The sequence below is a fragment of the Topomyia yanbarensis genome, chromosome 2 (genome assembly GCF_030247195.1).
Source record: "Topomyia yanbarensis strain Yona2022 chromosome 2, ASM3024719v1, whole genome shotgun sequence".
Taxonomy (NCBI): domain Eukaryota; kingdom Metazoa; phylum Arthropoda; class Insecta; order Diptera; family Culicidae; genus Topomyia; species Topomyia yanbarensis.
Genome location: NC_080671.1, coordinates 336,709,321 through 336,722,293, shown reverse-complemented (window position 1 = coordinate 336,722,293; position 12,973 = coordinate 336,709,321). Strand labels below are relative to the sequence as shown.

Here is a 12,973-nt window from a genome sequence, read left to right as displayed (position 1 = left end):
AACATTTACATTCATGGCGAATAAAATTTTCAAACTGCTATTACTGTTTTAGCAATACAACTGGAAAGAGTATAAGGGTTGCGAATTCTTACCGCAGCCACAAATAGCTTGCCATATCATAACTTTTTCACCAATTTTTTCCACTTGGATGAATGTCTCAAACTGGTTCAATACTTGCCCCTCTCGTATCGTATAATATTGTTACCCCGGCAAGATTTTGTAGTCGAATTTTACGTTGCTTTCGTCGTCCAGGGATGCCAGGTGCACAGATTAATCTGCGTTACACAGATTTTTAATGCACTGCACAGATTCTTAAAACAGCACAATTTTTTAAATTTGTGCAGATTTCTGTTATAATGCGCAGATTATCACAGATTCTTCATTTTCTGATCTCGCGCTACAAAATAAAACTTAAAAAAAATTCTTGTTTTACGTTGTCCTTTAGCACAATATTTTTTGGCATCCTTGTCGTCCATGATTATACAGTTCGCCTGATCTATGGTTCTTGTTTCGAACTGCGTTTTGACTGCTTCCGCTTCGAACCTTCTTTAGCACAATAAACATTTGACTTAGAAGTGGCTATATCCCGCACTGACGGCTCCTTCTTTTGTTCGAACGCCATTAGCATATGTTGGTCGAAACGAGGGTTAGTAGGATTTTTTCCGATCCATTTTCGGCTGGTCTTCAAACGTTACATCCTCACTGAACGTCCTGATCGCTGTTCACACGTTTCCTTAAAACTTCCATTTTTATCAACTTTCTACTTTATCACCTCGTTCAGCTAGAATGTCAAATTCTCTCTACTTGGCAACAGTGCAGTGTACAAATCGTTTCTACCTACAGTCTGTTGTGCACACTTACCGCTTCAGGGAAATAACCAAGCAAAGCTATTGAATAGCAACATTCACCTCAAGCCAGTGTGAACAATAATGCACCATTATTTTCATCGTTGCTATATCGCTCGTTTATTTCACGATGGGCAAAGTTAATCGGTTGAAAAATCTTCGGATCAATACAATGGCCGTCTGCTTTTAATGCTGCCCTATACGCCCTAATGTTCACGAAGTGGAACATTTATTAAAGGTACAAACGCAGCTTATACTTGCGGAAGTCATCGTCATCCAATTCCACCACACTCGTAATGCTGTACTGATAGCGTTTAAAACCTTGGCCATGGCGGAAACCATTGCTAAGAAAAACAACACGTCGTTTAACATGACATTATTAGTCTCAACATACCCGTTTAGATGGATGATGATAAGAGAAATTCTGAGAAATAGAATTCGTTTCGATAGGAGAAACGACTTCTCAGTTTCGTTCAATGGTATTACTGTGGTGAAAATGCGGTTGGACCCATTTCTTCATAAATGACCCCTGCAATATAAAGCATAAGGCGGTGCGTCTGTACGATCTATACTAGCAATCAGCTCATTGCAACTACTATGTCGGAATACGGAGAAGTGGAATTCGCTCCGCTTGAAGGCTGAACTTTTTTTCCGCAGGTATTTCGTGTCGTAACAATGTGAATGACGAAGCCTATTCCTTCTTTCTTACCTGAACTTTCAATGGGAAAGAGAAGACGTTACCAAATCTCAAATAACGCTGTGCATATATGAAGGACAGACCCCAAAGTGCCAGTTTTGTAACAAGAAGACATCAACGTCAACTAAATCTTCGCCCTCGGCATGATACTGTACCTTGATGTGGTCCGGGGGCTTTTTCACCAAAGCAGTATTACAGTGATTATATCACAGAAACTTGGGATACGATTATTTTCTTTTTATATAAGCTACAATGTGATCGATCTTAGTACTTAACTTGGCGACCTTTATTATTCACTGCTATGGTCAAATAAAATACAATGTGGGTTTAGGGCCCAATTCTCTCCCCCTTCTTTTATTGCTATATTTTAAATTAGATCCATGCCAACACTCACTAACACAAATTGCTTATTCTCTCATTACACTCACAATCTCTCATTCAAAACGTACAAACGTGGCCTACGCGATAACACAAACCTAGCCACAAATGCGAGCGACCGTGATCTAGCTAATATTCAAACACCCTGGTAATTAAGTGAACGTTTGCACCTAAAAATTTACTAAAGCAGTCTCAACATCAACCCATCGCTCGCGCAATCGTGATTCGGTCACGTCCGAAAGTCTCTACCCTTGATCTTAGCAGCCCAAATTCATGTCTTCAGTTGGACCAATAGAAATTAAAGCTAGACAAGACGTTCACGCGCGATCATTGAAGAATACGCGAACATACGCATGGCCACACGCTTATAAAAATAATGTGTCCACACTAAGTTACATACATACTAGCACACGTGACAAAAATGTCACATACAATCGCTCGAGTCCTTCGCGATCGTCCACGCACAATCAAATCCACGATCTCGCAAACAGGATAATACTCCGGTGACTAAGTGAACGGTTTAGCACTAATAAATTAACAAACGCGGTCGCAAGCGTGAACCTCCAAATGCCCGTGTTCGCGCGATCATGAAATCGGTTTCGTCCGGAAACCCCTATTCTCGACCCTAGTAGCATAAGTCTAATGCCTTCAAGTGGACCAAAAAGATGATGCTCATATCCACTAAACTACACGCTCCATGGCGACATAAAAATCGAATATATGCACACGAAGTCACATACACGCGACAAACAAACATAGAAATGCTTGAGCCCTTCGCGACCATCCACGCAACCTACACCTGCGCTATCGCAGACATGATAACATCCCAGTGATAAAATGAACGTCTTCGCACTTATAAATATTCAAACGCGATCTCAAGCGTAAACCTACATTCCCGCGATCATGAATCAATCACGTCCGGAAGTCTCTATCCTCGATTCCAGAAGTCTTGGTCCATGCCTTCAGTTGAATCAATTAAAAAGAATGCTCTCATATCCACTGGACAACACTTTCCATGGCGACATGAGTGGGAACTCTAGTGTAATGAAGTAACTCACTCCCTGTTAGAATGTGATCCGTACACCGAAAACTAAATATCAGAATGACAGTCATCGTGGCACACACACGAAATCACATACACGCGGTCACACGCGACAAACACGTCAACAAACGCTTAAGGCTTAAGCTCTTCGCGATCATCTACGCACACCTACGTTCGCGATCGCGCAAACTTTATAACACTCCGGTAACAATGTGAACGTTTTAGTACTTACCAAGTTACAAACGCGGTCTCAAACGCGAGCCCGCACACGCGCGATCATGAATCGGTCACGTCCGGAAATCTTTACCTACCATTCTAGCAACTTAGGTCCATACAGTTATACCAATCAAAAAATGAAGTTTGTATTCACTAGACAACCGTTCCATGGCGACATGACTGGGAACTCTAGCGATATGGAAGAACCCACTTTTTTATAGAATCTGAACCGTACACGAAAAATTAAGTATCAGATTCACAGTCCGCGTGCGATCATTCTAGAACACACGCGAATATGCGAAAGTCAAACGGTTTAATACAGAATTTATACATGAGAAGTTACATACACATTAGCACACGCGATCGAACAGGTTAACGTACAAATGCTCAAGCCCTTCGCAATGATACAAGCGATCCTATTGCACATTTCTATTCATTATTGGGTAAATTCTATTGTGAACATTCCCAAAAGCTCTGCATTCGGTTGTTAACGAAACCGCATTGTCTCGTCATGGATGACGAGACTTATGTGAAACTAGATTTCCCGCAGCGGCTCCCTTACTTCGCTGTTCGTCATTAGTCTGAGTAAGTTAGAAAACAGAAAATGTATAAGCTTACTAGAATTGCATGATTTGGCAGGCAATTTGTTCGTGTGGAAACCGGAGCACTCCGTTCGTGACAACCGGAACGGTTGATGGGCAGGTGTATTTGAAAGAAAGCCTCCAATACCATCAACTTCCACTTCTGAGGTCTCACGGTGGCCCTACGCCTTTTAGGCCGAATTTACCCTCGTTTCTTTACTCGAAAGATGTTCTTGAGTGGTACAAGGCTAAGGAGGTCAATTTCGTGCTAAACGATCTTAATCCCTTGAACCTATCGGAATTGGGGCCGATTGAGAAATACTAGGCGGGGGCATCCTAGGAACGTGAAATCGAAAACAGAAACTAACAAAAATGGATTTCCACACAAAAACAAGTTGGCCGAAACGTTGTACACGACTAGAGCTTTCAAGAAGTTGACCTTGGGAGCATTGCATACATTTGGAGAAATCCTAATTGTATGACAACGAACCGAAGCAAAGTCTGATGTCAAATTGGAAACAAAACGTGATGTTTTGAAGCTGCAGGTAGCGATAAGTCGGATTGTTATGGTTTCGGTTGTTTTAACGTTTAAAGGGTCAAAAATCGAAAGCGGAAAAATTGTTCTAATGTCATCGAACATTTATTTGAAAAGAAGATACTTTTATAGAAGTAATTTGTCATAAAAAGAAACTGCACTTTAAGTTGTAAACTTGCTCCATATATGATAATAAATATGGTTTCATTTTTTTATTTGGAAATCCTTTTGAAACTGTATAAGAAAATCTGAGAGATCCGCGAATTTTATTGTCAGAACTTAGTCGGCATAATGGCCAGGTATGGAAAAGAATCCCAGTACACTTCTTACTTATGCCCGAGTCAGACCTACAATCAAGTGAAGTGAACGACAACTAGCAGCCTCCCGATCCAGTGTGCATTGTCTAGTGAACAAAGGAAACATTTTATTTATTCTTGTCGTCAAGAGTAAAGTTGACGAAAAAACACTGTTCTGAGCTGCTGTCGTTGACAAATATTGTGTTATACAACTGGTATTTAGACTTACGGAAGTCGCCTATCTTCAATATCATCATCTACGCAATGCAGTACTAGTATCATTCAAAAACATGGGAGCTATTGTCAACGGCAGAGGGTTCACACTAGGAAGAAAGGTTCGGTATTATCAAGGCAGTAGCTACTATGACGATATGGACGTGAACATCAACGAGAGAGACGCTGTTGGTGAGAAAACGAATGCTTTCCCGCCACGAAAAAGTATCTTCGCTTGCAATGGAAAGTTACACTTTCAAATGAACGAATTAAATAAAACATGTAGAAAGAGATGCCGATCATCCGTTTCAGTGTTAGTGTTGGTCTAGGATCAGTAGGATCAAGAAGAAAAGAATGTTTCTCTTACACCAATTATTTTTTTAAAAACTAGAATTAAGACAAACATTCTGTTTTTTCATCCCATTCAGAGCAGAAATCCAAAAGGCACCGCTTGTAATCAGCAAACAAATAAAAATACTACCAGGGAGTGGCTCCCCTATAGCGTGTACGTAATACTATAGAAACAACTAAGTCCCATTATCCCTGTATGTAAAATGAGTGATCTACAAAATAAATATTCGTCAATTACGAGAGAACACAATCGCGATTGACTGTACACAGACCCGTCGTAGACCTACAGTGCGCGAGGTGGAACAGTTGATCAATGTGCTTAAAGAAGTGTCACACATACAGCTACATCATACGAGATGTGTAGTACCAATAACGTCCAACTCCTTTGCCAAGACAGAAAAATTCGTATCGAAGAACAACATGCAGCACAACGCCGAAATATTTGACGGAAATTTGCTTACACGACTTGACTTCGTGCCCTAGCCCGGATTATATTCAAAGATTCATATCGAAATATGTAGAAGTGGAATCCATTACAAACGACACTTAGAGAAACTTTTCCCCTAGCATTTTCCACAGTGTTCGGATGGTACAAATGCGCCTAAAACAATCTTTTTACTTGCCTTTCGATGGCAAACCATGTCAATGTGTTAACTACATCCAAATAACGCTATGTACATCGCCTGGGCAGACGCCCACGTGTCAGTTCCAGAAACAGGAGGCACACTACGGTAAGTCATGCGCCAAAACAAGTAGAGAAAATTCATCTACTACAGCCAACACCACCTAATGGTCTTCGACATCTGCTGATACACCATAAACAATCGGCCAAAAAATAAATTCCTAGCAAACAATATTTAACGGTAGCCCCAAACCAACAGCTAGCATACCTAAAGAAATTATAAACAAAAAAGAAGACGGCTATACCAGATGCACTCGAAATCACAAAAAGCACTAAACATCGAACAACGAAAACCAAAGTTGCTCCAGCAACGACGAGATGAACGCAAACACGATGCGAGGGAGAACATAGACGGAACGATCAGTAATCACAGGAGGTTAAACCTAACCACTGCTCCCCACCAATAGGGAAGATCAACACAAGGAGCGCAGAGCAGTGCGCCCAAAATAGACGACAGCAATAATATTCGACTATTTTCAATTACTTTTTTTGGAATTGTAATTTTTTGTTTCTTTGTAATGTATATTTTCCTTCCAAAAAAGGCAACTGACCCTTGAGGCTTGAACGTTAATAAATGCTAACTATAACAAAATTGTTATAGTTATCAATGTTAATGCTAATGTTAATCGTCCACTGATTCCTGTAAACCATCCTATTCATTCAATTATATTTACTTATGAAAAATACTGTTAACACCTTGAAAGTTTCATTGATATACTAGCTGGCATGAAACCTACCCCTCTTTGAAAGAGGCAAGACATACAACAATATTGTCAATAACTAATTGTTAAGAAATTGGCAGATCTATCAGTTATAATTAAAAATAATAAACGGAAGAGAAAATTGAACCATTTTATTAAATAAATAAATAAATCTTAAGAAAAAAAATAATCGTTTTCCGAACCAATCATTTTTTCATAAAATGACTTTTGAGTTTTTAAAACACATGTCATTGCTCAAAGATTCTAACCAGTCTGCTTCCAGCCACCGACGACACTGGTCACGAAAAGCCCGTGCGCGAAGTGGAACGCTTGTTCAAATCAAAACTATCCTAACATGTACGGAATTTTATTTCCATTCTCAATCCAAGTAGGTGACTTCAGTCACGCGAGGAGCTCAATTTTTCTAAGCTCTGCGGTTCAACTATTGTAGCATCAACGAGCACAGGCAATGTTTGCGTAACAGCAAATAGGCACCATCAAAAAAGGATAAAACGAAAAGAAAAGTATATCCGCAAGCAGTAGTAAATGGCGTGCAAAGGGTTCAATTGAGCGACCGAAAATAAAAGTTGCAAGGATAGAACCTGCTTCTTAAAACCCGTTTCAAATATATTAGAATATAAAAACCGGATATAAACTTTAAGCATAAAAATCGGACTGGGGCATTACTTTGTAAGAGTCGGATAAAAAACCTTCAGCAAAAAAAAACCGGAAAAAATATATCCGATTCTTACAAAGAAGTTTTTGATAGCCGACTTTTAATCTTGAACATCAAGATATACGGATGCTCCTACCGGATGATTTATTTATTTTTAAACGATTTTTATACTGGAGGTTCATTCTTACCGAGTTTTACGGGTGAGAACTTTTTAAGCGATTCTTATGCTGAAGGATTTCTGTCCGATTTTTATGCTTGAAGCTTATTTCCGATTTTTATATTCTAATAAATTTGAAACGGGTTTTGCGAATCATGTTCTATCCTTGAGACTTTTATTTTCGGTCGCTCAATTGTAATACATTGAAATAGATGGTTTATTTTTATTTTTTTAAAATGAAAGTCGCAAGAACAGAAGATGTTTCTTCTGTGTAATAGTCCTTTAAAAACCTTTAGTGTACACCCAAAATCCGACGGGTATGTTTCTATTACTTTTGGGTAAGATTCTATTGTCTTTTCGGTAACAGACCACGCAATTGCGCATTGCGGTATTAAACTCATATTCCCGCAAAGGTAGTAAACGGTGGAATGACGATTTTCCATTGCTGTTCATGTATGCGCATCACACAATCAAACACTTTTTTAGTATGTGTCATCCTCGGCTCTGTTCGGATGTAGGATAATTCAGTCGATTGCTATGATAGTATTAGTACCGAGTCAAACCAACCGGAATCCTGGCGGATCTTTGACCAAATTCAGGCTGGAATTTGCCTCAATATTGGCACAAACCAGCCAGAATTACGGATTTTTTACTGGGTAGGTTGGATAGTGGGATAAAAAGTTTAGGCGGTTTCCGGATCCGGCCTAGCTGCCAGATCCGTACCAGTCCCCAAATCCGGACCTCCCGGATCCAGACCAGTGCCCAGATCCGAACCAGTCCCGGATCTGGACCAGTACCTGGATCCGGACCAGTACCCGGATCTAGCCCCTTCCCCTTTTCCCCTTACCAAGTCCGGACCTGAACCAGACCCAGACCTGGTGCTTAGATCCAGACAAGTATCTGGATCCGGACCCTCGGTTCGGATACGTGGACCCAAACCATAGGTCTTGCTTCCCGTACATGACGGGAAGGACTGTTCCTGTTTTGTGCAATCGCTACCTTGCTGTTAACGTCCGTGATAGAAAAGATATTTCAATTTAACACCAGCCGAAATACCCCACCACTATTCCGAGTCTTTTTTCTGACTCTGTTTTATTGGATAAGAATTGATGAAACATGAGTGCGACGCAGAGAAGATTTGAATGTGTTGGTATTGCCGTTTGACGAATTTTTTGTTGTGACCGTTTTAGCATGAAACGTCTTGCTATTAGAACATTTTTTTGCTTATTACCGTAAAGGTATTACGGCCGAGTTTTGGGTGTAAAAACCGGGCAAAAATACACCCGGCTCTTGAAAAATAGTTGTCTCTGACTTTTAATCTTGAATGTAACTATGTACGGATTTCCCCGCGAACGAATTGTTTTTATTTAACCGGGTTTAAACTGGAAGTTCATCTTTGCCGACTATTTCGTGTGAGAACTTTTAAGCGATTCTTATATGCTAAATGATCGCCGTCCGATGTTTTACACTTGAAGTTTTTTTTTTAGATTTTTACATTATAATACTAAAGCGGGTTATACGAAGCAAGTTCTGTTCTTGCGACTTTCATTTCCAATCGTTTGATGCTGTTTGACATCGCTCCACGGCGTCGGACTTAAGTAGTCCATAAACACTATGTTTGAGCAATCCCGGCAAACGAGTGGATCACAGGTTTGCTTGTGAGGGGCCACCACTTCGGATGGCGGGTCTACAGCTACCCCTCGTCCGACGGATTGGTTTCGGTTACGCGGCAAAGTCAAGGGCTATTTGGTATATAAATTCAACGAACCGCTCATGCTTGAAAGAAGAATCAACACTTATGCTTTGGTAAACCAGACAAACGAGCAGATCAACAGTTTGCGAACGTATTTGGAATGAAGATTCAAAGAACTGCTCATGCTTGAAAGAAGACATCAGCCATAAGTGGCGGGTATAGCATAGTCGGCAAATCGATTGCATTGTACCTGGGTTCAATTCCCAACCCCGCAAATAGGGTTAGAATTTTTTCTCAAGAGATTTCGCTAAACCGGAAAAGAGGCGAATGACTCTAAGATTAAAACCTCTATAATAAAAAAAAATAAAAAAGGGGAATCAACTCTTATGTTTCTGGTAAACTACTGTTAATGGCGATGCCGCGAACAAATGTTGTTCCAATGACGACAGAGCCAGTGCGAAAAATATTTTGAGAAAACGGACCCTTGGCGACGCAGTGGGTATACGTCCCACCTACTTCTCTTTAGTTTTTACTGGATTTCTAGTTAGAGTTGACATATAAATATGAATTCTTTCTTTTAATCAACTCTTAGGGATTTAAGGAGTACAACTAGCACAAAAAATTATGTAAGTTGTTAATTACTTATTAATTATAAAGAATTGAAACTCGAAAATCTCGTTTTTTACAATAAATTTGGCTGTGTCCGAACTAAAAGTCGTAGAGATCTAAAAAAAATTTTGCAAGCATTTTAAACATTGAACTAAATAAAAGATTTTTTGCAGAATTTTTCGTAGGTCAGTTCTTTCGAAAAAAAATTATCAGAATATTAAAAAATAGAGTTTATTATTATGTTGGTCTGATGATTCTGAGAGACAGGTATAACTTCTCAACTAGCATAAAAATAGATTATGTGGTTTTTGAGGTCGCTGATTACTATTCTGATAACAGAATTCGAAAATTCAAAATGGCGGCTATACAATGTCAGCCAGTTTTTTTTACAAATTTTGTTACAATGAGCTTAAAATTCGGAGTCTTCGTTATATTGCACATTTTTTGAAAATTGATAAAACTTCTCAATTTAGACCGTCCTTGGCTACGTTTTCCACGCAATTGGACTATTGTAAAATTCTAGGAGAATTGTATTGAGCATTGGAAGGTAAAAATTGAGTAGCTTCTAGCACTGCGAGGGAAGCACCTATTTTTATGGAAAAGGGCCTCACCGTTTTGAAGGAAAAATAGTTTTGAAACCATACATGCACTAGAAAAAAGTTGAGCTAGAAAGGGTTTAATAAAAAAAAATAGTGTGTTGGAATATCAGATAGTCCGAGAAATAGAGCATCTCAAGTGAGTGTTATGTTTGTTAGTCTGTGACAAAAACAAATGCCAGCGATGTATCCAACAAAACATTTGTTACAGTGGTTTCAACTCCGATTGAGAATGTCTTAGTTATACTTTATCTCAGCTTGCTCTGTAGCACCACCAGGAAGTCACTTTGAACCACTGATATTTTTGTTTTATTTGAACAGCGTAAAAACATAATCAAAAGTTCATTACTGTTGAAGTCCTGTTTACTGTCTATGAAGACAGATGACACGCTCAACTTACAGTACAATTTAATTGCCGAATATTTTATCAAATGTTAATATTTCTTGCAGAATATTGTTTAAACAAGCAAACAAGTTGTGGTTGTTGATAAAACGCAAACAGTTTCAGCATTTATTCTACAGCGATATAGTTATTTATCAAAAGATAAAATAAACAAAGAATTTGAACACAGGACCATTTGAAAAAAAAACACCCTAGGGGGTGGGCGTAGCGTATTGGTAAATCGATTGCCTTGTACGCAGCGCACCTGGGTTCGAGTCCCAACCCCGCACATAGGGTTAGAAATTTTGCATAAGAGATTTTTCTAACCCGAAGAGGCGAATGACCTTAAGGTTAAAACCTCTATAATCGAAATAAAAAAAACACACTAGAACTGACAAGATTTCATACCGTATCCTGCCCATAATCGCAAGTCAGTCCCATGTTCTAAGGATTCCCTATCTACATGGTACTGATTTGCAGTTATAGGCAGTATAGTAATTCATATATTTTAGATCAGCACTGAATCGTTCTGGGATGACTATTTGTAATTAATTTCTGCAAACGGTGCGCCAATCCTGAAATTGAACCGACAAGTGTTATTTTGGGAATGTTCTCACACATCATCGTCTTCCTGAATGATCAGAGTAGAAGAGGCTCCGATGACCTTCACATGACTGCGCATCAGAATCTGTGCGAACAAAACAATTGAAAAAAAAAACTTCATACCGACTGACTGACGCGCGCACACCGTCCGGATAAGTAATTATCAATTACCGAATTCGCTCGCTCGCCGTGCATAATTCGATCGGTCGACCAGCTAACGCGCGCAACCGAACCAAACAAACACTGGAAGCCCGCAAAGAGCTCTAAGAAACCTCCGCTCAACGGCACGGTAAAACAGCAATTTCGAGTCATTATTCTCGTGTAAATTCATTAATCAAATTGATGAGTGCTGTTCGCCGTGCGGCGGCTAGCAATCCGTCGTCGTCGTCGTTGTCGTCATCGTGTTGATCGTCATACCGGCTAAGCACTATTAGTAAGCTTCGCACTTCGTTTTTTTCGAGTGTTTGAACCTTTCAACTGGCGGTAAAGTGCAGCCACCATTACAGGTAGACAAACGCACACGATCCACCACACGTCCGTCATCGCCGTCGTCTTTATCGTCACTCGCCACTTAATGAATTTCCTTGATCTGTGAAGCGTTGCAGGGTCAGGGTTGTTGTGAACAGTTTGTATGACTTTTGCGTTAAGATTGCGAACATCGCCAGCGGAAGCGTTTGTTTTTGGGGGTATCTTGGGGTATTTTCATGTAACTTCTAAATGTATTTATAATCATCTATGGTTAAACATGACTAATTCATAATTGATTTTCTCTCACCTTCCAGATCTTCGCCAACAAGGGTGACCTGCAGCTGCACGGTGGTCAGTTGCACATGCGCGAAACCAAACCGTACAAGTGCTCCCAATGTACAAAGGCCTTTGCCAACTCGAGCTACCTGTCGCAACACACGCGGATACACCTCGGCATCAAACCGTACCGGTGCGAGATCTGCCAGCGGAAGTTCACCCAGCTGTCGCACCTGCAGCAGCACATACGAACCCACACCGGTGACAAACCGTACAAGTGTCGCCATCCGGGCTGCCCTAAAGCCTTCTCGCAGCTCTCGAACCTACAGTCTCACTCCCGATGCCATCAGACCGACAAACCGTACAAATGCAACTCCTGCTACAAGTGCTTCACCGACGAGGCTTCCCTGCTGGAGCACATACCAAAGCACAAGGATTCGAAGCATCTGAAGACGCACATCTGTCAGCTGTGCGGCAAGTCGTACACCCAGGAAACCTACCTCGCCAAGCACATGCAGAAACACGCGGAGAAGGAGGAGAAGCGCCGGAATCGGGGCAACAATAGCAATAACAATAACAACAACAATAATAACAATGCAGCGGCGGCGGCCGCGGCAGCAGCTGCAGCAGGACTCTCAGCAGCCGATGCGGCCGCTGGCCTAGCAGGTCTGGCTGGACTGGGTCTGAATCGGATGGGTGGAATGGTTGGTAATGCCGCAGCTGCGACGCTAGTGGCTGCCGGCGGGGATCATCCCTACTGGCCGAAGGTTAGTCCAGATTCGGCAGCTTCCCTGGCGGAGGCAATGCAGCAGCAACAGCAGCAGCAGTACGATTTCGCCCTCCAACAGCAACAGCAGCAGCAGCAACAACAACAACAACAGCAGCAGCAGCAACAGCATAGTGGCGGCGGCGGAGGAAACAATTCCGGAAATGGTGAGATTTTTTGTAGATTTGACATCGCCAAACAAGCTAACTG

General features: G+C 40.9%; 1 protein-coding gene across 2 annotated transcripts in view; it reads left to right on the top strand.

The window, feature by feature from the left end:
* LOC131684028 (zinc finger protein rotund-like) overlaps positions 1-12,973 on the top strand; it is a 144,486-nt gene that overhangs the window by 128,429 nt on the left and 3,084 nt on the right. For both annotated transcript variants that reach the window (XM_058966500.1, XM_058966499.1), the window contains one exon: positions 12,036-12,930. In XM_058966500.1, coding sequence (XP_058822483.1) covers positions 12,036-12,930 — 895 coding nt within the window. The remainder of the gene's footprint in view (positions 1-12,035; positions 12,931-12,973) is intronic.